At 46.7% G+C, this 25,976-nt stretch overlaps 1 protein-coding gene across 1 annotated transcript in view; it reads left to right on the top strand.

Moving 5' to 3' along the window:
- Window positions 1-24,905, top strand: part of LOC141984878 (ovostatin-like) — a 52,286-nt gene extending 27,381 nt beyond the window's left edge. Inside the window, exons 18-36 of the mRNA XM_074948363.1 lie at window positions 2,285-2,381; window positions 2,834-3,062; window positions 4,553-4,679; window positions 5,460-5,581; window positions 6,674-6,725; window positions 8,010-8,093; window positions 9,628-9,804; window positions 10,302-10,383; window positions 10,794-10,950; window positions 11,571-11,645; window positions 12,967-13,132; window positions 16,043-16,263; window positions 17,684-17,899; window positions 20,481-20,605; window positions 20,990-21,080; window positions 21,644-21,712; window positions 22,730-22,832; window positions 23,210-23,284; window positions 24,781-24,905. Coding sequence (XP_074804464.1) covers window positions 2,285-2,381; window positions 2,834-3,062; window positions 4,553-4,679; window positions 5,460-5,581; window positions 6,674-6,725; window positions 8,010-8,093; window positions 9,628-9,804; window positions 10,302-10,383; window positions 10,794-10,950; window positions 11,571-11,645; window positions 12,967-13,132; window positions 16,043-16,263; window positions 17,684-17,899; window positions 20,481-20,605; window positions 20,990-21,080; window positions 21,644-21,712; window positions 22,730-22,832; window positions 23,210-23,271 — 2,255 coding nt within the window. The 3' untranslated portion in view covers window positions 23,272-23,284; window positions 24,781-24,905. The remainder of the gene's footprint in view (window positions 1-2,284; window positions 2,382-2,833; window positions 3,063-4,552; window positions 4,680-5,459; window positions 5,582-6,673; window positions 6,726-8,009; window positions 8,094-9,627; window positions 9,805-10,301; window positions 10,384-10,793; window positions 10,951-11,570; window positions 11,646-12,966; window positions 13,133-16,042; window positions 16,264-17,683; window positions 17,900-20,480; window positions 20,606-20,989; window positions 21,081-21,643; window positions 21,713-22,729; window positions 22,833-23,209; window positions 23,285-24,780) is intronic.
- The last annotated feature ends 1,071 nt before the right edge of the window (window positions 24,906-25,976 follow it).

Here is a 25,976-nt window from a genome sequence, read left to right as displayed (position 1 = left end):
CTTCCTACATGGATCTGTGAGATTAGGAACGCTTGTGGGGAGAAGGGGCACTGTGTGGAGTGGACGTACAAGCCTGTGTGCATGTTAGCAGTCACAGATACACACAGCTCTACCTGAAATCCCAGTCCAGTGTGGAACCAAAGCGTACAGGGTTTCAGGTAATGCCAGTGGAAGCCTGTCAACTCTAAGCCACTGCTTCCAATCCAGCCTGAGAGCAGACACTTTGGGGGATGTAATACAGACGTGTTGGACCGGCTGGCTCTTGGTTCTAGTATGAGCAGTTTGTACTGAGAGGCAGCACGGCACTGGGATTAGGGCACAGAGCTGAGAGTCAGGAGATCTGGCGTCACGTTATGGGGTGCAAACGACACTAGTGAGACATTGATCTGCCCTGTACCTCTGGGTGCCTAAAAGTGCTCTGCTGCCGTGGTTTCCCTGTCTGGATGCTTCCAGCTAGCAGACAAGCATGCACTGGGTGTCTGTGTGTTGAGCAAACCTGGTTCAGCAGCCTGCTTGTTATACTACAGCCAGACTCTGGTATCCACCAGCCTTGGTTACTACTAGCCAAGTGACCACAGCACATCCCCAGTCCCGAATTTCCTCAAAAACACGTGCTCTGAAGTGACCAGCCCTCTGCTGGACTACTCGGAGATATAATAAGGTTTGTTTCTTCCTTTTTAAAGAGACAGTACTAAGAGCTTGCCACATTAGCTGGAGTTAACAATTACTTCAGTTCAGACACGGCATGGGGCTGGCTTAAATTAAAACAAGTTTATTAACAACTGGACGTGGGTTAAGTGATGCCAAGTAAAAGAAATAAACTTAGAGATGGCTACAAACAAATGATAGTGAAAACATGAACCTAAAAGTCTAAATCTTATCTAACAAGGCACGGTCTTTGTTTAAGATGATTTCACCCACCAACTACTCTTAGTCCAGCTCGGTTGGTTGTCTCTCAGTCAGGACCTTCCATAGAAGTACAAGGTGCTGGTTTCCCCTGTCTTTTTAGGTCTAAGATAAATATGAAATCTCTTTCTGTCCCTTATATTCTCCAAGAATTGTCTCTGTTCTCAAAGTTAGGAAGGTGTATTCAGTCTCCTGTGTCTCCCTGGGATGCAGGAGCCATGATAATTCTCCGTCTCTCAAATTCAAGATCAAAACAGCTCCTGCTGGTTTGCTTGATAGTTTTGTTCATGGCTAATATTTTTAAGTTGAGGTAAACACACATTCCTTGGTCTAGGGCAGATCTGTTTATCACCTTTACCTAGGCTAGGCTGTTTTCTTACACATCTTCTAGTAACATTATACAGATTCAATTCAGAATTTCACAAATAAGTTTAACATCTGCATTTTACAATGATATAAATGACCAGTGTGCTATTACTTTTCAAGTGATACCTTATAAGACATATTTTGAACAAACATCATTGCAGTAGTGTGAATTGCAGAGTGTGAATTCAGGGGCGTTTAGGGTCCCACCTGGGTTTTACTTCCAGTTTTTCCATTAAGAAAAGGAGTACTTGTGGCACCTTAGAGACTAACCAATTTATTTGAGCATAAGCTTTCGTGAGCTACAGCTCACTTCATCGGATGCATACTGTGGAAAGTGTAGAAGATCTTTTTATACACACAAAGCATGAAAAAATACCTCCCCCCACCCCACTCTCCTGCTGGTAATAGCTTATCTAAAGTGATCACTCTCCTTACAATGTGTATGATAATCAAGTTGGGCCATTTCCAGCACAAATCCAGGTTTTCTCCCCCCCACCCTCCCCTCCCCTGGATTTGTGCTGGAAATGGCCCAACTTGATTATCATACACATTGTAAGGAGAGTGATTCTAACTTTGACCTTTAATAAAAAAAAGTTTAAAAAAAAAATTGATCTCTTGAAAATATCTGAGGGATGGGAAAACTGTTTCCCGCCCATCTCTAACCCAGCTTGCCATTGGGTGGCCTGATGAAGTGAGCTGGTGGGTCTCAATCCAGTTCTGGGGGATATAGGTGGCCACATTCAAAAACTCCCCACCACAACTGTAGCTCAATAGAGAACAACGGTTGAATCCCCTGCTTAGTCCTAGAGGTTTTCTCTCCTGAACAAGTTTGAGAAACATTGGTATGGGGATGGGGACAGTGATTTGCTTGCCATTGCCCCTGCTTTGCCAGTTTTGGGGATAAACACGGTGGCATCAGTTTGATCCATAGTGTATATGCAAAGGCCACTCTGCCATTGCACCTTTGCTGAATGGACTGGGTTTGACCAAGTTCCCCATTCTCCCTTAACAGAGACTGTTTCTGCAGATGATTCTCGAGGCAGAGTCATGATTGAGACTGTTCGAAAATTCTTCCCTGAGACATGGATTTGGGATCTCGTTTCAGTAGAGTGAGTACTGCTTATTCTGTCTTCTCATCTTCTTTTAAAGGCCCCACTATTGCCTTGAAAGGCAACAGGAAGGGCATGAAACACTTCCTATAGATAGCTGCCTTCTCCCACGCCCCGCATCCCTGCATGGTGATATTGTTCAAGGCTGTCAGTTCATGTTCCCAAATAATGCCCCCAGCATGTCAGACTTGGCTAGCGAAAGGATGGAGTGTCTTGTTGCTAAGGTAGAGTCAAGAACTTAGGGTCTTGTTCCATGCTCTGCCACCAATTGTTCTGTTACCTCAGGCAAGTGGCATGCAGGAGAATTTTCTAGGGGCTTCTCTTCAGAGGATTTGAGTGATGAATTTGGAGCACTCAGACAACAAGGGGAATTCTCCAAGCAGAACATGGGCAGTGCTCACTCTGTTGTCTCTACTGAGTGCCACATACACACTCTGCCTCATTCCCTCTAGTTCCACTGGCAAGGCCAACATTGTATTCACCATCCCTGACACCATTACCGAATGGAAAGCCAGCGTCTTCTGTTTGGAGAGGGAGTCTGGATTTGGTATCTCTGCACCCACCTCTCTGACAGCCTTCCAGCCTTTCTTTGTTGACCTGACCCTGCCCTACTCCATCATCCGGGGGGAAGACTTCCTCCTTAGAGCCAACGTCTTCAACTACCTGGACAAGTGCATCAAGGTATGTCCTCTTCTTCTCTCTCTGATTAAATTTCCAGGACACCTGTCTGCGTGGCTAAAACAAGCAGCAATGTGGCAAATTTGTTAAGACCTATCTACGGCAAATCAGCCTGGTTGTGCCAATCCTTCTGGGCCACTACAGAGCAGAGACAGAGCTTGCTGAATTGTGTTCTGGGAGTGGGATATAAGCAAACCTCCACTGGGAGTTGAAAAGACCAGAAATGTGGGTGTGTACATAGCATCATTCATGCTTCAGGGTTCTTTACAGCTCTGTTGACGTTAGTGGGGCTACAGAGGCTGAAAGTCCAGGCAGGACCTGGGCCTCCCAAAGTACAAACAAAGGGGGTTGCAGGTGAGGAGTTGAGCCTGGTCAGATCCTGACTCCTGTCTGGGGTGCAGGGTACAGAGAGCATCAGAATCACAGTGCTTGTATCCATGGAGTATTTGCCTAGGCAGAGGCTCTGTACAACTTCTGACGGCTGGGGTAAATAGCCTGCACTTCTTGTGCCCCAGTCAGCAGCGTGAGGCAGAGCTTTCTGCCCTTCAGGACAGGAGGTGTAAGAGCCGTGTTTGAACGTGTTCTTTCCAGTTACCCATAGGGGAATTCTGCCTACCTCACCACCCTCAGGCAGAACCCATCCAATAACAGTGGGGTGCACCCACACTCCTCAATAGCTTACACACAGCTTAAAGGGGACCTGCGAAAAATATTTGTACACTCTTTTTTTTGCTTTTTTGCATTGTATCTAAAAAGCTAGACTTTTCCCCCCTGTTTTTTTTTTCTGCTTGATTTTAATATTAAATCAAGTCTCATTTTTATCCTCCTTTTTGGTGGAGGTCTCAAAGGATAACTGGAGAACTACAGTGGGAACTTTCTTAGACTTCAATTAAAGAGGTGTGTTTGAATAATCAGAAAAATACTTTTCTCCTTACTGATTGTTAAGAGTCTATGTTAAATAGATGTTAACAAACAAAAAGACCCCAGAGTTTTAAATCCCTTTTCCTTTCCATCTCTTGTGATGTCATAATCCCTTTCCAGTTTTCCTAGTAGTCCTGCAACAAAACATAGAAATCTAGAAATCAGAAAGATGTTTGGAAGAAAAAGTAACAACCCTTGGTGGCCTTCAATATACCCCATAAAGCAGCAAAAAAGAGCCCAGGCAATGGTTTCCTATGCAGATCACCTGGAAGGCATTAGCCCCTTTTGTACCAAGTGAGAGCATGGGTGCTGGTCAGTATATTAGGTTATTTACTGCCATGGTATATTTCATGTCCCTATGGATGGCTACTAGAGACAGGCAGAAGGGAGCTCTGTTAAGGTGTCCTCTGAAGAGTGGCCCATCCAATACCACAGCATCCCCTGTCCCGGTTCTGCCCCATAGTGTTGGCATTGGATACCCACTGGAGACAGACAGAAGGGAGTTCCTGTAATGCTCACCCTGTTTGTCAGACATAGCCTGCGCCACATCAGTATTTCTCTCCTGCTTTCAGGTTGGTATTTTGCTGGCCAATTCCCAGGATTACCAGGCTCAGCTCCTGTCCCCAAAGAGAGATGATGGATGTGTGTGCGCCAGTGAGAGGAAAACCTATGTCTGGAACATTATCTCCAAAAAACTCGGTAAGTTTCCACACAACTTTCTGTCCTGTGACTGATGCTGGTCTATTCATGTGTCACCAAAAGCCCATCCCTAACCAGTCCATCTCCTGAGTCCATAGAGCTTGAACCTACATTGCCCCAACTTCGCTTGCCTGGGAGGTGCTCTACAGAAAGCTGCATTGCCTTGCCCTTTCCATGTATAGAGCTCAGAGCTCCATCACCCCATGGCTGATCATAGAATCACAGAATATCAGGATTGGAAGGGACCTCAGGAGATCATCCAATCCCCTGCTCAAAGCAGGACCAATCCCCAACTAAATCATCCCAGCCAGGGCTTTGTCAAGCCTGACCTTAAAAATATCTAAGGAAGGAGATTCCACCACCTCCCTAGATGATTAGGGGACTGGAACACATGACTTATGAGGAGAGGCTGAGGGAACTTGGATTGTTTAGTCTGCGGAAGAGAAGACTGAGGGGGATTTGATAGCTGCTTTCAACTACCTGAAAGGGGGTTCCAAAGAGGATGGATCTAGACTGTTCTCAGTGGTAGCTGATGACAGAACAAGGAGTAATGGTCTCAAGTTGCAGTGGGGGAGGTTTAGGTTGGATATTAGGAAAAACGTTTTCACTAGGAGGGTGGTGAAACACTGGTGACTAAACAGTCATCACACCAGCAGACCCACAGAGTCCCGTACTGCAGCTTTGTCACATGTAGAGGTCAATTGCCAGAAGAAATCTGCTAACAGCCATCACGCTGGGCAATGGAGGTACCTTTTTTCTCTTTATTGGGTGTTATTCCAGGTGATGTGACGTTCAGTGTTACTGCTGAGACCAAGAAGAGTGGTGGGAAGTGTGGGAACAGAACATCTGGGAAGCCAGAGATAGGGTGGAAGGACACCCTGATCAGAACCCTGTTGGTTGAGGTACAGTGGAAAGCTCTGGCTCTGTGTCTGAACATCCCTCCCTCCCATGAAGAGTACAGCAAGTATGCGTGAAAGCAAGTCAGAGTATCTGAGGTGCCCTAAAGCGCACCAGGCTTGGGTCCAGTGTCAGCCAGCTGGGATAGGGCTGGGTGTTCAGTTTACGAATGATGCCACTGCCATCAAGAAAGTTGTTGGGAGGGTGAGTGTTTGCTGAACATGATGGAGGTCAGAGTGTGTGAGCCAGCCCACGCTGAAACCTCTCCCTACTTCTAACTGCAGTGCTGGAGAGTTTGTCCTGTCTGCTGCATTAGCCAGCCTGGGGTCAGACTGGCCATGCTGATGTAGCCACTTTGTAGGACAGGACTCCTTCTCCATTACCAAAATACCCTGTGCATGCATTCACTATGTTTGCATCCTGCACTTCGGCAGAGCTGAGACTGGGACCAGCATAAGTATGGTCCACAGAATGCAAATCCACCAGAAGAGTTAAAATGAATCTCTCACAGGCCTGTCAGAGCTCTGCTCAGCATTTCCTAGCCAAAAACTACATCTGACTCTATCTAACTAGCAAGCAATGGTATTTATAGGGCATCCAGCACCATGTTCAATCACTAGCCCTGCATCTAGGACAGCTGTCCCCTGGCTGGCAGGAATATTACTATCCTGTATGTCATCTTAAACTGGGACATTCAGGGACTGCCAATAAAACCTTTGCACCCCACTACCCTATATATCAAGCTATATTACTCACAAGTGACAAAGCCCTTACTGAGTTATGTTGGGGGAAGTAAAGAGAGGGGAGGACTGAAGCAGATGGAAGATAAATACAGTAAGTTTCCCCCACCCCCTTGTGTAATACAGGGAGGGAGAATGGGAAAGACTCCACAGACCCAGAACCAATTGTCTAGAGCTCCCCTGAAGTTGCAGCCACATCATGGCTGTGTCTGGCCCCTAGAGTCTGGGTATAATGCCCTGATTACTTGACAGTATGGATACTGGGATGGCTTTTCATTACTGTCATTGGACCATTTTCTTTTGTGATGTTCATTCTGACATTCTGTATGTGTCTCCTCTCTCCCCTCCACCGACCAGCCTGAAGGCATCGAAAAGGAGGTGACCCAGAGCTCCCTCATCTGCACAAAGGGTAAGGGCATCTCTCCAAATTCTGTACTTGTTGACTGGGACCAAAGCTCTTTCCCTCAGCACAAATTAATAATTCTGTAATTCCCTGACCTATCCCCCTTTCACTGAGGCACTGTACAGGTGGTACCTAGATGTGTGAGGAAGGATAGTCCAGGAGTTAGAGTGCTAGTCTGGCAGTGGGGTAATGAGGGTTCAATTTCCTGCTGTGCCACTAACCTCCTGTGTGAGCTTGGGCAGGTCACTTAGGGTATGTCTACACTGCATACTAAGCCCAGGCTCTGACTCAGGTTTGGGCCCAAGCCCCCCTTCTGTTCACATGCAAATCAGTCGGACTTGGGTACAGCAAGCACTCATGACCTGGCTCCTAAAACCCTGCTCAGGGGTGGGTCAGAGCCTGAGTCCTGCTGTGACTTGGGTCCATTTGCAGTGTGCAGTGCACAGGTCAAGCTGCAAACCCAGGTCAGAGTAGTGCAGGATGGATGCGTTAGCACAGTGCTGAGACCCAGGTCTGCCAATTGTAATCCCAGGCTTACAATGCAGGGTGGATGTTCCGGCACAGTCCCATGGAACCGAGTTTAGTGTTCAGTGTAGACATATCCCTAGTGTGTCTGTGTCTCAGTTCATTTAGTGGCATAACAGCACTTTCTAATAGTGCAAGGGGCCATATAACTACCTAAGATACGTAGTTCACTGGGCCATTTCAGGCATGTGCTGGCCCCCCTGAAGGCATATTTGATTGATGTCTTCCCCTCAGAGTTTAATGTTTTAGTTTCCTTCTCCCAGTGAGGATGTAAGGTAGGGCTAGGAGTGGGAGAGAGATAGGGGAGCCTTAGATTGGATTTTGCCATGAAGCATGGTCAGTAGCCAAGCTGCTGTGGAGGCCATGGAAGACCACTTGCTAATGGAGGGAGCAGAAAATAGGACACTGACCCACACCAACCCCCCACATCAAGTGTCTTGCCAAGGAGGGTCCTTCAACCTGGGTTCCTGGCCACGACAAGTGCCATCGCAGCCTGTGAGCACTGGCCTTGCCTAGATACGTTGACTTCTGTGGACTGTGGTAACTTACATCAGCTGAGGATTTGCCCTGTTTTGTCTAGCTTTCACTGTATTCATTTTACTTTGTCTCCTTCACTCCCGCCTATTGTTAAGCTCGTGGGGGCAACAGCAACAGTCTCCATATACTGTTCCCCATTGTGGGTGTCTTCTGATGTTCATTCATTTTCATTTTTACAAGAAGTGCTTAGTTGCTATGATCAAAATTAATCTAATATTGTCCCCACAGATGCTGCAGCCACGGAACTGCTGACTCTGAAACTGCCTGAAAACCTGGTGGAAGGATCAGCCAGAGCCTTTTGCTCTGTCACTGGTAAATCTATTCACTTTTGTGTTTGAGATTCTTGCATCTCAGGAAAGGCAAACTTCTGAGCAACAAGGCTTCTTCCTGCCTCTTTGAAAGTAAACATCCAGCTTTGCAGTGGTAGAAGACACCTTCTTTGCCAGAACCCAGGTTCTGAATGGTGGTGATACTCCTTTCTTTTGGTATAAAGTGTTTATTGGCACTTGTTTGGGTTGACCCAATTCTTTGCCACTCATGCCTAATGCACCCATCCTAAACTCATGCCAATAAAACCTTGGTGCCCCACCATCCTATATCCCAAGCTACATGACTCACAAGGGACAAAGCCCTTACTGAGTTATGCTGGTCCTCCCAAAATCATGCCAATAAACCCATTACGTCACCGCACCCCATCATGTGCTCTGTATGTGCCAGACTTTCTAGAAATACCATTTTAGCAATGTTGTAGCAAAGGTGTGGTTTTTTTTTTTTTTTTTTTTTTTTAAAGCTTTATTAAAATTCTTTTGTATCCTTCTGTGAGTTCAGTTATCCAGGCCTCGGAAGGAGAACAAATTGAAATTAATACAATTTTAGAAACCTCTAAATATTTCACCCAAATACCATTTGGAACTAAATAATTGCATTGCAGTTAAGGCCTGATACGTTGGGGTGTACCAAGCCTCAGAAACAGTTGATGGGTGTCCCATAGAGGAACTAAGAAATCCTTCCCCTGAAGTGTTATGAAGCAGGGTTCCCAAAGTTTTTCATAGTGGGGGCAATATTTTAGTACAGAGACGGCCTCCTGGACACTTTCCCCCTCACCTGATTCCTGATCGCCGAGATACGCTTCTCCAGCTCATGCCCTCCCTGTGGCAGCTACAGCAGTTTCTCACATGGCGAGGTAACACTGGGAAAGTACTTGATGCATTTCAGCTTTCTCTTAATGCATTTTAACAGCTGGAAATAAAGAGAAAATGCTTGTGGCATGTGACCAGCCAGCTCTTTATGGACAATCAGCAAGGGCTGCGGAGACCACAGTTTGGAAACTTGCGCTCTGAAGTGCCCATTTCTAGCACTGTTGGGTTGGGAGTTCTTAAACCTGCCCAGGGCTCTTTTGCCCAGGCTGTACTGACAACTGTAACTTTCTTGGGATAAGGAAGAAACCTTTCTTGGTGGGGTGTTCTTTTTGTTCTTAAATAAAAACCAGCTGCTTGAAGCTTTGCAGGCATTTGCCGTGTTCAAGATATTTCTGGTGCAGATTAGCTGGCAAAGTGCAGGTGTGGCGGGCAAAGGGGCATGAGGTGTGGGGGTTTCTTGTTTGGGGTTTTTTGCTGTCTTCTACTTTAGAACAGAACAAATCTGTCCTCCTGTGCTCGGGACTCAAGGATTACTGAGAAAAGCAATGGTAGAATCTCTGCAGCCAGGGGTTAATTCTAGAATCTCTGCCAGGGTCTTAAGGGGCCCTGACTATTGTACTGATGTTACTGTTCTGTAGTACATATTAACTTTGCAGATTCTGATGTTGGCTCTGTGTGAAACTCACTCCCTATGTCTCTATTCCCAGGTGATATCCTGGGCACAGCCATGCAGAACCTGCAGCAGCTCCTCCAGATGCCCTTTGGCTGCGGGGAGCAGAACATGGTCCTGTTTGCCCCCAACATCTATGTCCTGGATTATTTGAATAAGACGGGGCAGCTGAGTGAGGAGACCAAAAGCAAGGCCATTGGATACTTAGTCAGTGGTGAGGGGCCTCTCCTTGACTTGTGACACCCTCCTGCCTCCTTTGATAACATGCACTACAAAGTTACCCTGGTAGCTCTACGTTTTTCATTTAACTAAGCACACTGAACCATGTAGCTGCCTTGTAATACCCTGCTGACCTGCTTGCTCCTGCAAAACAATTGGTAGTTCTGCTTGAAATTGTAACTAGCATCATCCTGCCTCTTCTATCCCCTCCCCACCCACCTTTTCACCTTGTTTGAGGTTCACTCCTTTTATGTCTTGTCTTCCTGCCCCTTCCACCTGGCTGCTTTTTGTTTTCAGTCCTTAGTACGCTCCCCTTGCTCCTTTCCCCCAGGCTTTGACGCCAAGTCAATGTTCTTCTGCTCCCCTCAGTCCCTCAGACTCATCCCCATTTGATTCCTTTAATTGGGGTTCTGGATTTATTTAATGGCAAATTAAAATGGGATTTTGTTGGTGTTAATCAGGGAACGTTTCCTCCTCCTTGTGTGTTTTCAGGGTACCAGAAGCAGCTGTCATACAAACACCCGGATGGATCCTACAGTGTCTTTGGGACCAGAGATAAGGAAGGAAACACATGGTGAGAGCTGGGAAGCTGGCTGAGGCCTAGGCTGGTAATGAATCCATGAGCTGCAGATGAGACACACACTAAATAAATCAATCACACACGTAAAGAGCATGGACTAGAACTTTAGTTCTACAGCTCTAAGAACAGCCATCTCTACCAGTGATGCTAAAGGAGAACTCTCTTAGCTGCTACTGGCAGCAGGTCCCTTTTTCTTCTCTGTAGATTCACCCACTTGAGGTGACATGATCATACACATGCCCACAAAGCCAGCATTTTACAGACAGATTAAAGAAAATGTTCTATCCCATCATCTGTCGTTCATTCCCCTCCTGGTCTGTGTGTAGGAGGGAAAGGAACCTGCATTGCGTTTTGACGCTTTAGACTCCAAGTGACTGCTCATATCTGTGTTGTTCTCCTCCCAGGCTCACCGCATTCGTATACAAGTCCTTTGCACAAGCCAAGCGCTATATCTTTATTGATGACAGTGTCCAGTCACAAACTCTGATCTGGCTCTCAAGCAAACAGAAGACAAATGGTTGCTTCCAAAGTGTTGGGAAACTCTTCAACAATGCCTTGAAGGTGACACATTTCTGCTCCCTGCCAAACTTCCTGTCCTGCCACTGGGAAAGCACTTTCTTACCACTACCAAATAGCATCCTTAATCCCCAATTCTGTCCCTTCCCCTGGGATAACTCTTCAGACATACACAAGTAATAATGTCAAAGTTTAATGGGTTTAATTTTCCAAAGCATATCTCTGGTCTCACAAATCTGTTTTCTTTCCCCAATCTCCCAGCTCCTACACTCTGTCCCATCCACTACAGATGTACAAAGTTGAAGAAGTTCTTTGCTTGCTGGCAGATAGGGGCTCCTCTCCCACATCCTCTAAGGCAAGCAGGTGCCCCTATGAGAGGTTGCTAGGCTTGTTCTTCTTCCTTAAGAATTGCTTCCATAGCTGGCTAGGCTCTTCATTGTAAAGAAGAACTCGGCCTGCAATAGAAGCACAGCCAGTCTGATGTGACCAGCAAACACCGGTGATCAGTTTGAGAACTGTTATCCTGAACTCCCTGTCCAGGCATAACAGGGTAATAACACAATATGGGAACCACTTTGGTGTAGTAAGTCAGTGAAACAGTCCAGGGGGAGGAGAAGGTGGTCCCTCCCCCCGGAATGACTAGTTCTGTTGTGTGTTTTATTCAGGGAGGAGTTGACGACGAGCTTTCACTCACAGCCTACATCACCACGGCTTTGCTTGAGGCTGGACACCCCAGCTCGGTAAGGATTCCTTCACTATGGTTGTCCTGCTGTAATTTGTTTCAGTCAATTGGCTTGGCCCCAGAATGTGTTACAAATTGCCTGGGTACTGGTAGTGATGACCCACAGGGACATGTCTGCATGGACTGTGTATGCATTCACTGCTGTTAATAAAGAAAAGGGGCTACATACTATCCCCAGTCTTCAAGCAGGAATTCCACTGCACTCAATAGGGTCTAGGGCAGGATATGGCTCAGTGTAACTTCTGATTAAATGAAATGCTAGATGTGCCTACAAACTCGCCAGGCTCTTGTGCTTGTATTATATCTCAGCCTCAAACATGAGTCATTCAGGACCAGGAGAAAGTTCAGGGCAGACCCATGAAACATCTAAATGGGCCTGTTATCTCATGTATCTCTGAATATGTGCAGAGGTGGAGTAAGCTCCAGTTCTGATGAATGATACACATGCTGCAACCAGTTAAAAATGTAAAAGTCCATTAAAGTGGGGGACCCGTTGTGTCTTGCTTTACAGTGGTTGGCGTAAGGGAGAGCAGAGGTTGGGCCTTAGACCCTAACATGTCAGACTTCCTGACTTGTATTTTCCATACATTTTCGTAGCAGGTGTTCTGTTTGTCTGAGGAGCTTGCTTCCTCCTGGCCTATATTCTGCAGCAGTGAAGACATGGAGTCAAATTGTGATCCCCATGATGTTGGGGTAACTTCATTTACTTCAGTGTAAATTCAGGACAACACCATAGACATCAATGGATTGACACTGAAGGCACTCAGACCAGAATCTGACCCATAATGTTGAGTTTGTCCATTATGATAGAAATTGATATTACCAATGGAAGTTTAATAACTTATTGTAGAGCTAAGAAGAAGCAGTGGGCTGGAAGGGCGACAGAATGAGCTCTCATTTATACTCAAATTTTAACGTCAATAATGAAACCAAAGACACTCCTGTTTTATGATAACAACAAGGAGTCTGGTGGCATCTTAAAGACTAACAGATTTATTTGGGCATAAGCTAAATCTGGGCATAAATCTGCTAGTCTTTAAGATGCCACCAGACTCCTTGTTGTTTTTGTAGATACAGACTAACACGGCTACCCCCTGATACTTGACTGTTTTATGATGCTTCCCTAGTCTGAAAATCCCTGTTTCAGAGATTTCATGCTGCCCCTCCTGCAGTCCTTTTGGACCTAGAAGGTTCCATGTTCGCTGCAGTGATGGTGGCCAGATAAAGTGAGCCTGGAATGTTCTGGAACAGAAATATTTGGCTGGGTGAAGATGTACATCCCACACACACACACACAGATCTAATTTATTTCTTTATAGCACCCCGTGGTCCGAAATGGCCTGTTTTGCTTGGAGGCTGCATCTGGAGAGGAAATCGGCAAAGTTTACATCCAGGCACTCCTGGCCTATATCTTCTGCCTGGTCGGCAATGAGGGGAAATGTGACTTCTTCTTGAAGGAGCTGGACAAATCAGCTAAGAAAGTTGGTGAGTGTCACCTAGTTTTTCTGGGACATTGGCACTGATGGCAGATGGGCCTACCTAGATGATACTGCCACCTTTAATTGTGTTCAAATCTAGAAACCACGGTAACTATCTGTCTTGGAGTTTGACTCATTAGAAATGCATAGGGAGATAGGCAGGCCCATAGGTAGGCCAGTTGAAATGGGGATGCTGTGAGGATCTGTGGTTTTGTTTTTAACACACAACCCAGATTGACCCTCCTCTCTTCATACTGAAGGAGCCCTTGACTGTCATGTCCACCTCCCTACCTCAACCAGGCTTCCCAAGCTCCACTCCTGCATGTACCTGTTTGCACACTAGATGTCCAATATTATGTAATACTTTGACACCAAACTTTTTGGTTATCAATGATGAGAATTTACTGGGCCTGATTCGGACCTCCCTTTCACTGATGCAAATCAAAGGTAGCTGGAAGGAGAGAACTGGGACCAGTGTCTCTCTTGCTTTAGTTCTAGCCTTTCCGCTCAATCTATCTGTCTTATCTTTTTATGTGACTATCCTGTAGAAAGAGTGACAGCTTGTGGCATACAAATATAATTGCAGTCTAATCCCAAGATCCCTAAGGCCAGATGGATGAGTAACTGCTCCTGCAGAGTAGTCTGCTGGAATATTATGTTCAGTTCTGGTCCTCCCTGTCTCAAAAAGGATCTAGCAGAAATACAGGGGGTTCAGAGATAAAAGACAAAACTGACCAGAGGAATGGAATGATTTCCATTAGAAGGCAGATTGAAAAAAGCAGAGACAGAAAGAGGAGAAATAAAAGAATGAAATGGAGAAGGTAGATTGTGTGCTTCTGTTCTGACTTTTTCATAATACCTGACTAAGGGAACATTCAATGACAGTGAAAGGCAGAAAATTTAAAACTGATAAAAGGAAATGCTTATTAATAGAACACATAATTAGTACATGGAACTCATTGCTACTAGAGCCCATTGAGGCCTAGAACTTATCAGGATTCATAAAAAAATCAGAAGCATATATGGACAATGAGAATATCCACAGTTACATTAGGTAAGATTTTAAAAAATCCCCAACGTTTGAAAGGGATTAAATTGTTATATTTCAGGGTGTAAGACTACCCATACCCAAGGAGGGTTAGGAAAAAACTTCTTCATGGGTAGGTTATTTGAAATTTCTTGTACCTTCCTCTGAAGGTGGCTGGCTTTGGTCATGGTCAGACAGGGTACTGGATGAGATGGACCACTGGGTGGGTATGGCATAGCAGTTCCTCTGTTCTCCATGACCAGAGCTTCAGTGAAACATCAGGAGACTTAACCAACTATCAGATAATGAATAGTTGAGGTTTGACTGCACAGAGCAATCTCCCTCAGAGTCCCAAAGCCAGCCTCCTTTGACTCCCTGCTCACCTCAGGGAAGGACGATGCTGTGATCAGGAATGGAGCTTGCAGGATTTAGCACCTGGTCCACCAGACCTAGCCTTTGCAGTTCCCCCAGTCCTAGAGAGAGCCAGGGAGCAGGAATCAAATTTTGCCCTCCTTTACATCTGTAAATCAGGAGTAACTGGATTTATTGGAACTGGCAAAGGGACAGAAAAAGGCAACAAAAATGATGAGGGGTATGGAATAACTTCCATATGAGGAAAGATTAAAGATTGGGACTGTTCAGCTTGGAGAAGAGACCACTGAGGAGAGCTCTGATAGAGAACTATAAAATCATGACTGGTGTGGAGAAAGTGAATAAGGAAGTGTTCTTGTTGTTTACTCCTTCACATAACACAAGAACCAAGGGTCACCCAAAGAAATTAATAGGCAGCAGGTTTAAAAAAACAGAAGGAAGTATTTATAGACAAAACACAGTCAACCTGTGGAATGTGTTACCAGGGGATGTTGTGGAGGCCAAAAGTATAACGGGATGAAAAAGGAGGAGGAGAGGTTCATTGATGGCTATTAGCCAAGATGGCAAGGACCCAACCCTATACTCTGAGTGTCCCTAAACCTCTGACTGCTAGAAGCTGGGACTGGATGACAGGGGATGATGGATCAGTCAATAGTTGTTCTGCTCTCTTCATTCCCTCTGAAGCTTCTGGCCCTGGACAGTGTCAGAAGACAGGATACTGGGCTAGATGGACCATTGGTCTGACCCAGTATGGCCTTTCTTATGTTCCTATGTTCAGTGGAGTTTCTCTGGAGTTACACCAGTGTACATAAGCAGATCTGGCCAGAGGACTGAGAAATAAACATTTATGTCCCCTACTGGAGTGCACAGCACTGAGTTTGTTCTCCACGGCCCTTTCTGCAGAAAGAAATGCCAGGTCTACACTATGCACCACTGCTGGTGTTGTTGTGTAGTGTGTGTGCAGCTGCACATTACAGTAAAAAGAAGGCTGCATCCACACTGTAGTGTGTAGTTACACGTGTCAGTGAAAGCTCTCATGGGGGAGTGGGGGGAAGGGGGTGCTGCTCCCTGCAGCCAGATCCATTCACTTATGATGAGGAAAAGCACCAGCAACAGATAGCTGGAAGAGCCTTTCTTTGCTGCCTCGCCCCTGCCAGAACCTTTCCCCACTGCCTGTGTCTTTCCCTGAAGTGGGGAAACACTCCAGCAGCAGGGAGGCAGTGGAACACTGCATTGTGGGAGGCACGGCTTGGGCAAGTAGAAAGCCATGTAGGGTAAGTACTCAGGTACGTACCCATAGCTTTCAAGTGTGTCTGTACTCTGCTCGCGTAACCAGCGCCTCTCTGCCTGCACTGCTATTTATCTCTATGCTAGGGGAGCTAGCCATCTATGTACTCTGCATGCCGCCAAAAGAAGACATACCCAAAGAGACTGGGACTGGATCTTCTGCATGGCAGTACAGACTACTAATTACTAAGCTGCTGTTCTGGTTCTTCACAATCTCTTTTCTGTTCTCAGGCGGCTCAGTGCACTGGGAGCGGGAGGTAAAGCCTCCTGCAGAAACGTTCCCCTCTTTCTATTCCCGTGCCCCCTCTGCTGAGGTTGAGATGACCAGCTATGGGCTGCTGGCAGTGCTCCACAAACCCAAACGAGCTCCAAAGGACCTAACATTCGCGTCCCAGATTGTGAAGTGGATCATCAGACAGCAGAATTCCAATGGGGGCTTCTCTTCCACTCAGGTACAGCAGCTACTTTCTGCCCTCTAATCTCACACCCAGGAAATCTCAGGCAGCTGCTCACATAAGCCAGCTGCATTAGAGATTGAGAGAGAGAGCCAATGGGACTGTGATTAAAGAGATCCATTGGCCACTTTCTCCCACAGATAGTCCAGCCCCTAGTCCAAAAGCTGGAGTAGCAGCTATGAAGGGATGGCAGGCTTCCCCACACCCTGCCAGCTGGTTAGGGGTTTGATGATCTGTTCCCCTAGCCTCAAGCTCTACGTACATAGTGCCAATGCACTCAAGCTTTTTGCAGAGTGTGTGTGTGTGTGTGTGTGTGTGTGTGTGTGTGAGTGAGTAAATGTCACCTGTGGGGGGAGCAGAACATCAGAGTTGAGTTCCGCTGTCCAGAAGACGATCTGGTTCTAAATGTGCAAGGGTGAAAGTCACATGGCAGCAACTGAATAGCAACAGGTACAGTTAGATCTTCACATGGGTAGGAGTTCAGAGAATTCCATTCGTCTGGGGTTCTCAGCATATTACTGATGTGTGTATGATTTGCTATCAGACACACCTGGCGCACTGAAGCGTTCTGGAGGTGTGCCCTACTGCTCTACAGGACTCAGTTTCCAAGACAAACTGGGATGTGTTTGGGCTAGAGGCAGGGGTGAAAGTAAGTCTTGGGACTTACCGGTATGGGGCTGGGCTGGGCCCGGCTCTGGCCCCTGGAAGGGGCGGGGCCTCAGGTGGAAGGGACGGGGCTGGGGGAGCTCAGAGCCAGCCCCGGCCCACCCTATACTGGCAAGTGCCTCCTTCCCCCTCCCCGGGGTAACAGCGGCAGCCGGGGCCTCTGGCAGCGGTTTAAAGGGCCCTGGGCGGTAGCGGCAGCTGGAGCCCTGGGCCCTTTAAATCGTCCCCGGAGCACCACTGCCGCTTCCCCAGGGCTCTGGCAGCAGGGCTCCGGGGACGGGGCTCTGGCTGCTACTACTGCCCCAGGCCCTTTAAATTGTCCCCGGAGCCTGCCAGAGCCCTGGGGAAGCAGCGGCAGGGCTCCAGGGATGATTTAAAGGGCCCAGGGCTCAGCCACCGCCCCAGGCCCTTTAAATCGCCGCCCCAGCCCCGCCGCCACTACCCCAGGGCTCTGGCAGCGGGGCTCTGGCAGCAATTTGAAGGGCCAGGGGCTCCAGCTGCTGCTGGGAGCTGCAGGCCCTTTAAATTGCACCTGGGGAAGCCAATCCACCCCGATACAGCGCACCGGCTCTTGCTGGTACACCATACCGGCGTACCAGCTTACTTTCACCTCTGGCTAGAGGTCATCTGCACTGAAATCTTCTGAGCCGTGAAATGACTGTGGTCTGTGTTGAAACCATGTGTTTAATAACCCAGTGCAGTATCCCAACACAGTGTGTCTGTACTTCACAATTATTCTACACTTTTTCAGGACACAGTTATTGCTCTTCAAGCACTGGCTGATTATGGTGCAGCAACCTACTCTGAGATTGGCCAAAACACAGTTAAAATCAGCTCCAGCAAGCCTTTTGAGAAGGTCTTTGAGGTGAATAGCCAGAACAGGCTACTGTTGCAGCAGAGTTCCCTGCCTGATGTCCCGGGGAATTATACCCTGGAAGTGAATGGCAATGGATGTGTCTTTGTGCAGGTAAGTGCTCACCCTACCCTTTAGCGTGTGGCTTCTTCAGCACATAATACAGCCTTTCTTCTTTTGTATCCCTTTCTGCTGTCCAGTCTCTCTCTCTCTCTCTCTCTCTTCCCCCCTCCCCCACCTCTCCTGTCATTTCTTTTCTTAAGACTCTTTTTGGACAAATATATCAACTTCTTAAAGTCCAGTTCAGAAAGAAAGAAAGAAAGAATTGGCCCTTGGTGTTTTTTTCCTCTGTATCACACGTGATTAGTTTTTTCTCGGGTGATGACTAGTAACTGGAGATGTGTCAGACACAGACATCCTCCTCTTTATTTGTAAAACTTGAGTTCCAGTTGAAGGAGTGTGGTTTGTCTATCTGTCAGTCATAGGGCTTTATACTGCTGCCCGTCTTTGTAGTATCCAACTGCTTCCATGTCAAATCAATAGCAATCTTCCTATCTGGGGTAAAAATCTGCCTGGAATATTTTAGTTTGAGTGGTTGGATAGGTAAACGTGTTAAACGTTTTCAGGGATTTTTTTTTTGTAGGCATTTGTTTGGTAGATGAGGGCTATCCGTGTTGAGAGTGTCACTGTTGCTATAGTGGAAAGATTTTTTTTTTTCCAAAGAGGAAGGTTTTTCAGGATTTCCTAAAGATGGTCAGGCTCTAGATTCACCTGATGTCCTCTGGCAGTTTATCCCAGAGCCAGTTCCCTTTGACTGACCATGTCTTGTCCCCAGCTCTCACATGCTTCACTCCGGGCTTTTCTGATTTGCATCCTCCCAGAGGAGCCCATCTCCCCAGCAGAAAACACATCAGAATTTCGGTCTTTAAGCTGTGGTCTTCAGAATGCAACACAGGAATGGGAGGCAGAAGAGCTGGGTCCTCTTCCACTGACTCAGAGTGACCTTGAGTAAATCACTGCAACAAGGATCATCCACAGGAAAAGCTCTAATGAAGCAGTGCAGCATTACATGGGTGGGAAAAATGCCATATGATGCAGCCAGAACTGGGAGCACAAGCATTATGAGGTCAAAACCCAAAGAGCTGCTACAGTTTATAATGGCTAACTCTGAGAGGCCAAAACTCTGTGCACCTCTCTTTAGAAACATTTCATCCATTAAAATAGCAGCTGCCAAGAGGTTAACAACAGAAGCATTTTGGAATAGTACTGCCCCTTTTGTTCCTGCTGAGTGGCTGCACCTTGAATCTTAACCCATATAGTGTGCTAGTCATGGTGAAAGGATCCTCCTAGACAAACGTCAGACTAAAGGTGAACAAACTTGGAACCCTACTTTGCCATCTCCAGACAACACAATCAATGAGAAGAAGGATGATGATGTGATTAATGGACTTGGGGGATTTGGGTTGAATTCCTGGCTTTGGCAAAGCTGTCTATGTGACTTTGGGCAAGTCACTTAATTTCTATGTGCCTCAGTTCCCATCTGTAAAATGGGTATTATTACAACCTGGTGCAGTACCCTGTATAGTCATCAGTCTGTTGTGAGTGGGCCCAAGCCAAGCCAATTGGATCTGGGTAGAGTCTAGTCACTGTTTCTAGCTGTGAGACTCCGCAGCACATTCAGAAGCTCAGATCTGTTGGGACATGGGGTGCTGCCGTCCAGCTGTCCTAGATCCTGAAACCTCTCACGCCTCCCAGGTGCTTACTTGTACTCCGTTAGAGTCCCAACTAGGCTGAGGCTCTCTGGCAGGAAAGTAAGGAACGCAGGCTTAGCAAAGATGTTACTTAATCATCGTGGCTTTACTTTTAAAGCATTCAAGAGTTACAGATCTTTGAAAATAACAGAAGCCCTGAGATGCACTGTCCCTAGTCGGATCTCATCCCTGATTTGTCAGCGTTTCAGGCTAAGCAGAGTCTCTCCTGCCCTTTCTTTCAAGCCCTTCTTACATGTTGCAGTGGATGGGCCCCTGCACAGAGCAGAATCTTTCTCTTAAATAGGGCCATGACTCTGAGCCATATGCTAGAACTGAGATGCTCCAGATTCCCCAGTCATGCTTGCCCCCTACCCTTGTACGCCCAGCATAGAGAAACCATTGTTCCATGGGGTTGGACCAATAGTTCAGTCATGCAGAATCAGTAGCCCCAGATGACTCTCAGCGATGGTCCTTCAGCAAGGAGCTGGGGCAGCTGTCTGGAATGCAGTACAACAGGCTACCCTTGCACAAGTCCAGACTAGTGTTCAACACATAGTGTACAATAGAATTCATAATCTGATCCAGACATATCCTACTCGGTCACAGTGATAGCATTTCCCTACTTCACAGAATTTATAAGATGCAGATACATTGGTGATGAACCCTGTAAGTCCCTAGGCAGATAAAAAAGCTAATGGGGATTGACTTGGTTTTTTCCCCACACTTCTGACTGGCCACTTGGTGGCACACTTATTCCTGACATTGTTCAGTTGTGGGGAAGGGAAGGTTTTTAATGTTACTGATGGAGAGCTTGGGGAGTTGGTGCATTCAGTCAGGATTTCTCCAGTCCATGGAGCAAAAAAGGGGTTGCTAGGCACCACAACAGGTGGGTCAATAGCTCAAATTGATTTCTAATTTTCATGACCATTTTTCATCTGTTCCAGACAACACTGAGATACAACATCCTTCTTCCCAAGAAGACTTCTGGGTTCTCTCTCTCAGTGCAGACGGCAAATGCTTCCTGCGCAGACAGTTTCCAGGCAAAGTTTGACATCGTCCTCTCAACCAGGTAACCTCCTTTCAGTTGCCTGGATGACAAGAACTGGCTGGTTAAGAAGGGATGGCTTTTGAAAGAACAGATTACAAATATTAAAGGGCTGTTAGATGGTCTGTGTAAAATTCCCCCGGGTATTAATCACCTTGGTTTGCTAAACACTTATCTCAAACCCCAGGGATACCTCCTCTTTCTAGACAACTGTCCCTCCCTGGAGATACTTGTCCCCTTCTTGGACATCTATCTTTGGTCATTTCTGCACCTCTTCCACGTTAATAAATGATTAGCAATTACATGCAATTCAAAAAGGCCTTTGCAGGCTGTGTGCGCTCTGGAGCCGAAGGTGTCGTGTTTCCTCCACATTCATGGTCCAGAGTGACCCAGTCACTCTCATTTCAGTTATGCCGGGAACCGCAATATCTCCAACATGGCCATTATTGACGTCAAGATGCTCTCTGGCTTCGTACCTGTCAGTTCATCCCTGCAGAAGGTAAGGAATGGCAGTGACATGAATAAGCCATTTCAGGGAAAGGAGGGGGGTTACAGAATATTACAACATGGACTGGATAAAAAGAGGGGCCTGGTTAGCACTCAAAAAACTACTCTCCTAGGGATTTTAATGTGTCTGTAGCACTTCCATAGATTATGGATTCTCAGTCTGGGGGGGTCACACCCTCCAGGAGTCCTGAACAGGGTGTCACAACTACCCTGTTTCCTATATTGCTAAATTGGAGGGAGCTCCCAGATAGAGCCTGGCTAAATGGGAGTGAGATTCAGGGGAGGGAGGTGTCCTAATATGGACAAGGTTGAGGATCACTGGATTAGATTAACCAACTGGAATTCCAAACTGACTGTCTCTTTTATAACTGTCTAGATATGTGCATTTCCCGACAGAGACCCATGTGTTCAGTGGCTTTATCAAGTGATTATTTTGATTGACCCATGCTAGCCATTAGATAACACTTTGGCTCAGTCATTTACTGCAGATTCTGGGGTGTCTTGCTTTCAGTGATTATTAACATTTGAATGTTTCCCCCATTTCCTCGTCTAAAGCTCCGTGAGGATCAGAATGTGATGCAGGTAGAAACCAAGCAAAACCACGTCCTCCTCTATCTGGAGAGTGTGAGTTCTGGAAAATCAATTCTTTGGTTTGGGTTTAGTAGGTTTTAATTTTGCATAGAAGATCCCCATATGTGGAGTGGCTATGTATGTGATAAACTGCATTGATCATGCACCTTTGCCCATTAATCCATCTACCCTGAAACTATTCTAACATTCCAAACCCCTCAGCAGCTTCCAGCAGCCTCGTGTTCTTTTATTCCAAATAAAACACACTAAAAATGTTTCCTCCTTTCAGCCACTGACTGCTGGGGGCCAGGGAGCAACCTCCCCAGTGGGCACACAGCTCCACTAGGGGGTTTCCCCTAAAGCAGCTGGTTCTGGCCACCAGCACAGGCAGGATAGTGCACTAGCTGGAGCACTAGTTTTATCTGGTCTGGAAATTTTGATGTCCCTTCTCCTCCTCATACCTGCCGCATAGAGAATTTCCCCCTTCCCTCCAATCAGATTGCACCTGCCTGAGGACTGGAGCTAGCAGGACACAGTCCTGCCCCAGAAGCAGCTTTTTCAGTCAGAAAAACATGCTGCATCTTTAAAGTTGATTCCCTTGAGGCCCTGCAGGACTAGTAATGGGAACGTTTACACCATTGGAAAGGGGAGATTCCCAGCTTCTCTGTGGGATGCACACCCTCCCTGCTATACTTGGAGGGACTGCACGGCATTAGATTTCAATGCCATGACCATTTGGGATTTAGAAAGGTCATTTTTAGATGTTGTTTTTGCTTCCTCTCAGCCCTGTGTAGTGGGACTCATGATGACTGAGGATCCCAGCCATACAGGAAGGAGAGGAAAATTAGAACCAATAACATTTTTTAAAAACTTTCTAAGACTGTTTCTAAAATGACTGATACAGGCAGGTAAATAATGGATGCCAGGGCTGGAGTGCATCATACACACAGGAGATGTGTGTGTTGGGAACCCACCACAGTTCAGCAGTCCCTGGGGTTGACCCTCTACAGAGGAGTCGGTGTTCTATGAATAAAAGCTGATGCCCATCTCTGTCCCCACCCCTGTTCCCAGGTCTCACGGAAGACTATCAGTTTCTCTTTCTCAGTTGAACAAGACCTTCCTGTGTCCAACATCAAACCAGCTTCAGTGCTGATCTACGATTACTATGAAACAGGTAGGAGGGCTTTGTTTAGACCACACACCGGGTGGGGGGGGAGTGTCACTGCATTTATTAAAACTGATGGAGGGCCGTTTCAATTGGGAGGCTGATGGGGGGCCTTGGAACTCAATAGGGGTTTGAGCCAAACCTACTCAGTCAATGGAGAGACACCTGTTTGCTTCAGTGAGCTTTGGCTCAGGCCATAGGTGCTGAATGTGCATGATAAGCCTGCTCTGGAATAGGTGATGGACTAGAACTGGGAAGATTTCAAGGAGATCCATTTTGAGCTTCTATGGATCAGGGATACTCCACAGGGAGGGGAGGGTTTGTGTGATGGGCATCAGAGATGGAGTGACTTCTTACTGCAATGGGAATGTTCCCATCTCTTCCAGATGAGAATGCTGTTGCAGAATACAAGTTACTCTGCAATGAGACTGCCCCTGAAAGCATCTAATAGCCTGGGAAAGGTAAGTGAGAGCTGGAGACACTGAGCAGATACAAGGAGAATGTGGTGAGTGGAGAGCAAGAAGAAAGGTGAGGTAAGTGGGGAGCTGCACTGAGTAGATGAATGGAGGTGGGGTAAACAGGTGGATAGAAGTTCCTGTAGGTTAGGGTATCTAGTCTCCACCAGCCTGATCAAAGAGTAGGGAGACAAGGTTGTTTTCATTTAAGAGCCCAATCCTGCCGGATGTCAAGTTCCCAAAAGTGATGGGAGTTGGGGGCACTCAGCAGTTCCGAGGGAGAGCTCTGCCCTCTGCAGCATTGGAGCCCAAGTGCATACAATCAGATAGATGGAAAATGGCTGAAGAGTATTATATAAGCGCTACCATCTTCCAAAATGCAGTGCTTTTCATATTAGCTGTTCCACTGAGATCAGCCCTTCAAAGCCTGCCTTTTCCAGGTACCCACCTGGCCATTTCACAGGGAGCTGGGACTCCTGGAAATTCCATTTCTAGCCAGTGAATCAATGAAATGCTTTCTGGAGAGAAAGCTGGCTCATACTAACTTCATTCTTGGAACTGGAGTATTGGTGGTTCAGTGGGAGACATCTCGGCTCACATGTGAGGCCCGGTTCAATTCCTGGAAATGGAGCATTCTTACTCCAGGTTGGCTGCTGCCTGCAGGGTTGGGCTGTTGGGGCTGCAGATGTATCCAACAGCTGGGTTCCTTGGTACAGCTTCACAATTCTGCCCTCAGTATAGTTGTGCAGCACAAGTGAGTTGGGCCACTAACCCAGAGTTCAAGAGATTAAGAACATAAGAATGGCCCTACTGGGTCAGACCGAAGGTCCATCTAGCCCAGTATCCTGTCTTCTGACAGTGGCAAATGCCAGGTGCCCCAGAGGGAATGAAGAGAACGGGTAATCAAGTGATCTATCCCCTGTCGCCTATTCCCAGCTTTTGGCAAACAGAGGTTAGGGACACCATACCTGCCCATCCTGGCTAATAGCCATTGAAGGACCTATCCTCCATGAATTTATCTAATTCCTTTTTTGAACCCTGTTATATGTCTTGGCCTTCACAACATCCTCTGGCAAGGAGTTCCACAGGTTGACTGTGCGTTGTATGAAAAAATACTTTTTGTTTGTTTTAAGCCTGCTGCCTATTAATTTCATTTGGTGACCTCTAGTTCTTGTGTTGTGAGAAGGAGTAAATAACAGTTCCTTATTTACTTTCTTCACACCAGTCATGATTTTATAGACCTCTGATATCCCCCCTTAGTTTTGTTTTTTTTCCAAGCTGAAAAGTCCCAGTCTTATTAATCTTTCCTCATATGGCAGACGCTTCATACCCCTAAGAATTTGTGTTGCCCTTTTCTGAACCTTTTCTAATTCCAATATATCTTTTTTGAGATGTGGCGACCACATCTGTACACAGTATTCAAGACTGAATCCATCCTCTCCTAGAACCTATGAATTATGTGTTTGCCTTGTTCTCACTGATGTTTCTGCTTTTTTCTCCAGGACTGTGGTGAACGATGAACAAGTGATTCCTCTGTTCAGTCACAGAAAGACCATTTCATTGCACTTCACCCTTCTAATCACAGGCGTCCATGACAACGTGTATCATTTTTACCTGAACTTAGGCCTGATGCTTCCTTCCATGAAGCATATCCTGAACATGTATTAGTTCTCTTCAATAAATCTTCTCATTATTGGAGATGTGCACCTGGTCTCTACTTTACTTTGCTTTTTCTTTATAATTTGGTAACAATTAGGACTTTTCCCCACAACTCCAATGGGCTGGACGTTTCTGCTGCAATGATCAGAGGTGCCATTGTTAACTATGGACAAATTTCTATAGTCACCAGGTTCACATTTAATGCCTTATTCGGCTAGAGACCCCATCTCAGAGTGATTGATTCAAGCTGTCTGTGCAGACCCAGGCAGACAGCACTGCTAGGTGCCACATTTGGAAGGTTTCCTTTACTGCTAAGGGGCAAGAAACTTTAATTATTTTTTTTAATGACTGTTCACATAGTGAAGAAACCAGTAGGAAAACCAGAGACAGAGAGAGCAGACATCATTGCATCCAAGCTCTATCTGGCCTCCATGGACCACCCCGGAATGGTCACATCAGCAAGAGCCTCTGCTCAGCCTCCACCCAACAGCAAGGAGATTCTGTTCCAGTAGCATTTTACTACAAAAGCCTTTTCCTGCCCATGGCACCATGTCAGAAAGGGAAATGCAGCCACATCTAATAATCCTTGGTAGCTATTGTCATGCAGCAGGTTTAGCTATTGGTCTGTCTCTCTCTTCTTTCCTGCTTGGGCCCCATCTCCCTTGGAGCCTATGCAGTAGTGCTACTCCTCCTCCCCCCTTGCACCCACATCACTCCAGTCCTAGAGGGAGATGGCTCCTGCTCCTCCTGTAGGTGCTGCCACCCTCAGTCATGCCATCCTGGGATCTGCAGCAGGGGCTGCTGCTCCACCACTGCAGAGCTCCTAGCACAGCACCCAACGCTTGGGATTTCATGGCCAGTGACACAATTTCGGCCCCAGCTGGAGCTAGTCTGGGAATGACTCAAGTTTCCAGCTCTCATGCATTTCAAACCCTGCCTAGGAGCAATCCCTCTGATTGGCTGCCTTCCCCACTTGCCCACCTCCTGGGAAATAGCAGCCACCCAGGGTTGCTGCAGGTGTCAGACAGAGTTATCCCCT

This window comes from Natator depressus, chromosome 1 (genome assembly GCF_965152275.1).
Source record: "Natator depressus isolate rNatDep1 chromosome 1, rNatDep2.hap1, whole genome shotgun sequence".
NCBI classification, from domain to species: domain Eukaryota; kingdom Metazoa; phylum Chordata; order Testudines; family Cheloniidae; genus Natator; species Natator depressus.
This window is presented reverse-complemented; position numbering and strand designations above follow the sequence as displayed.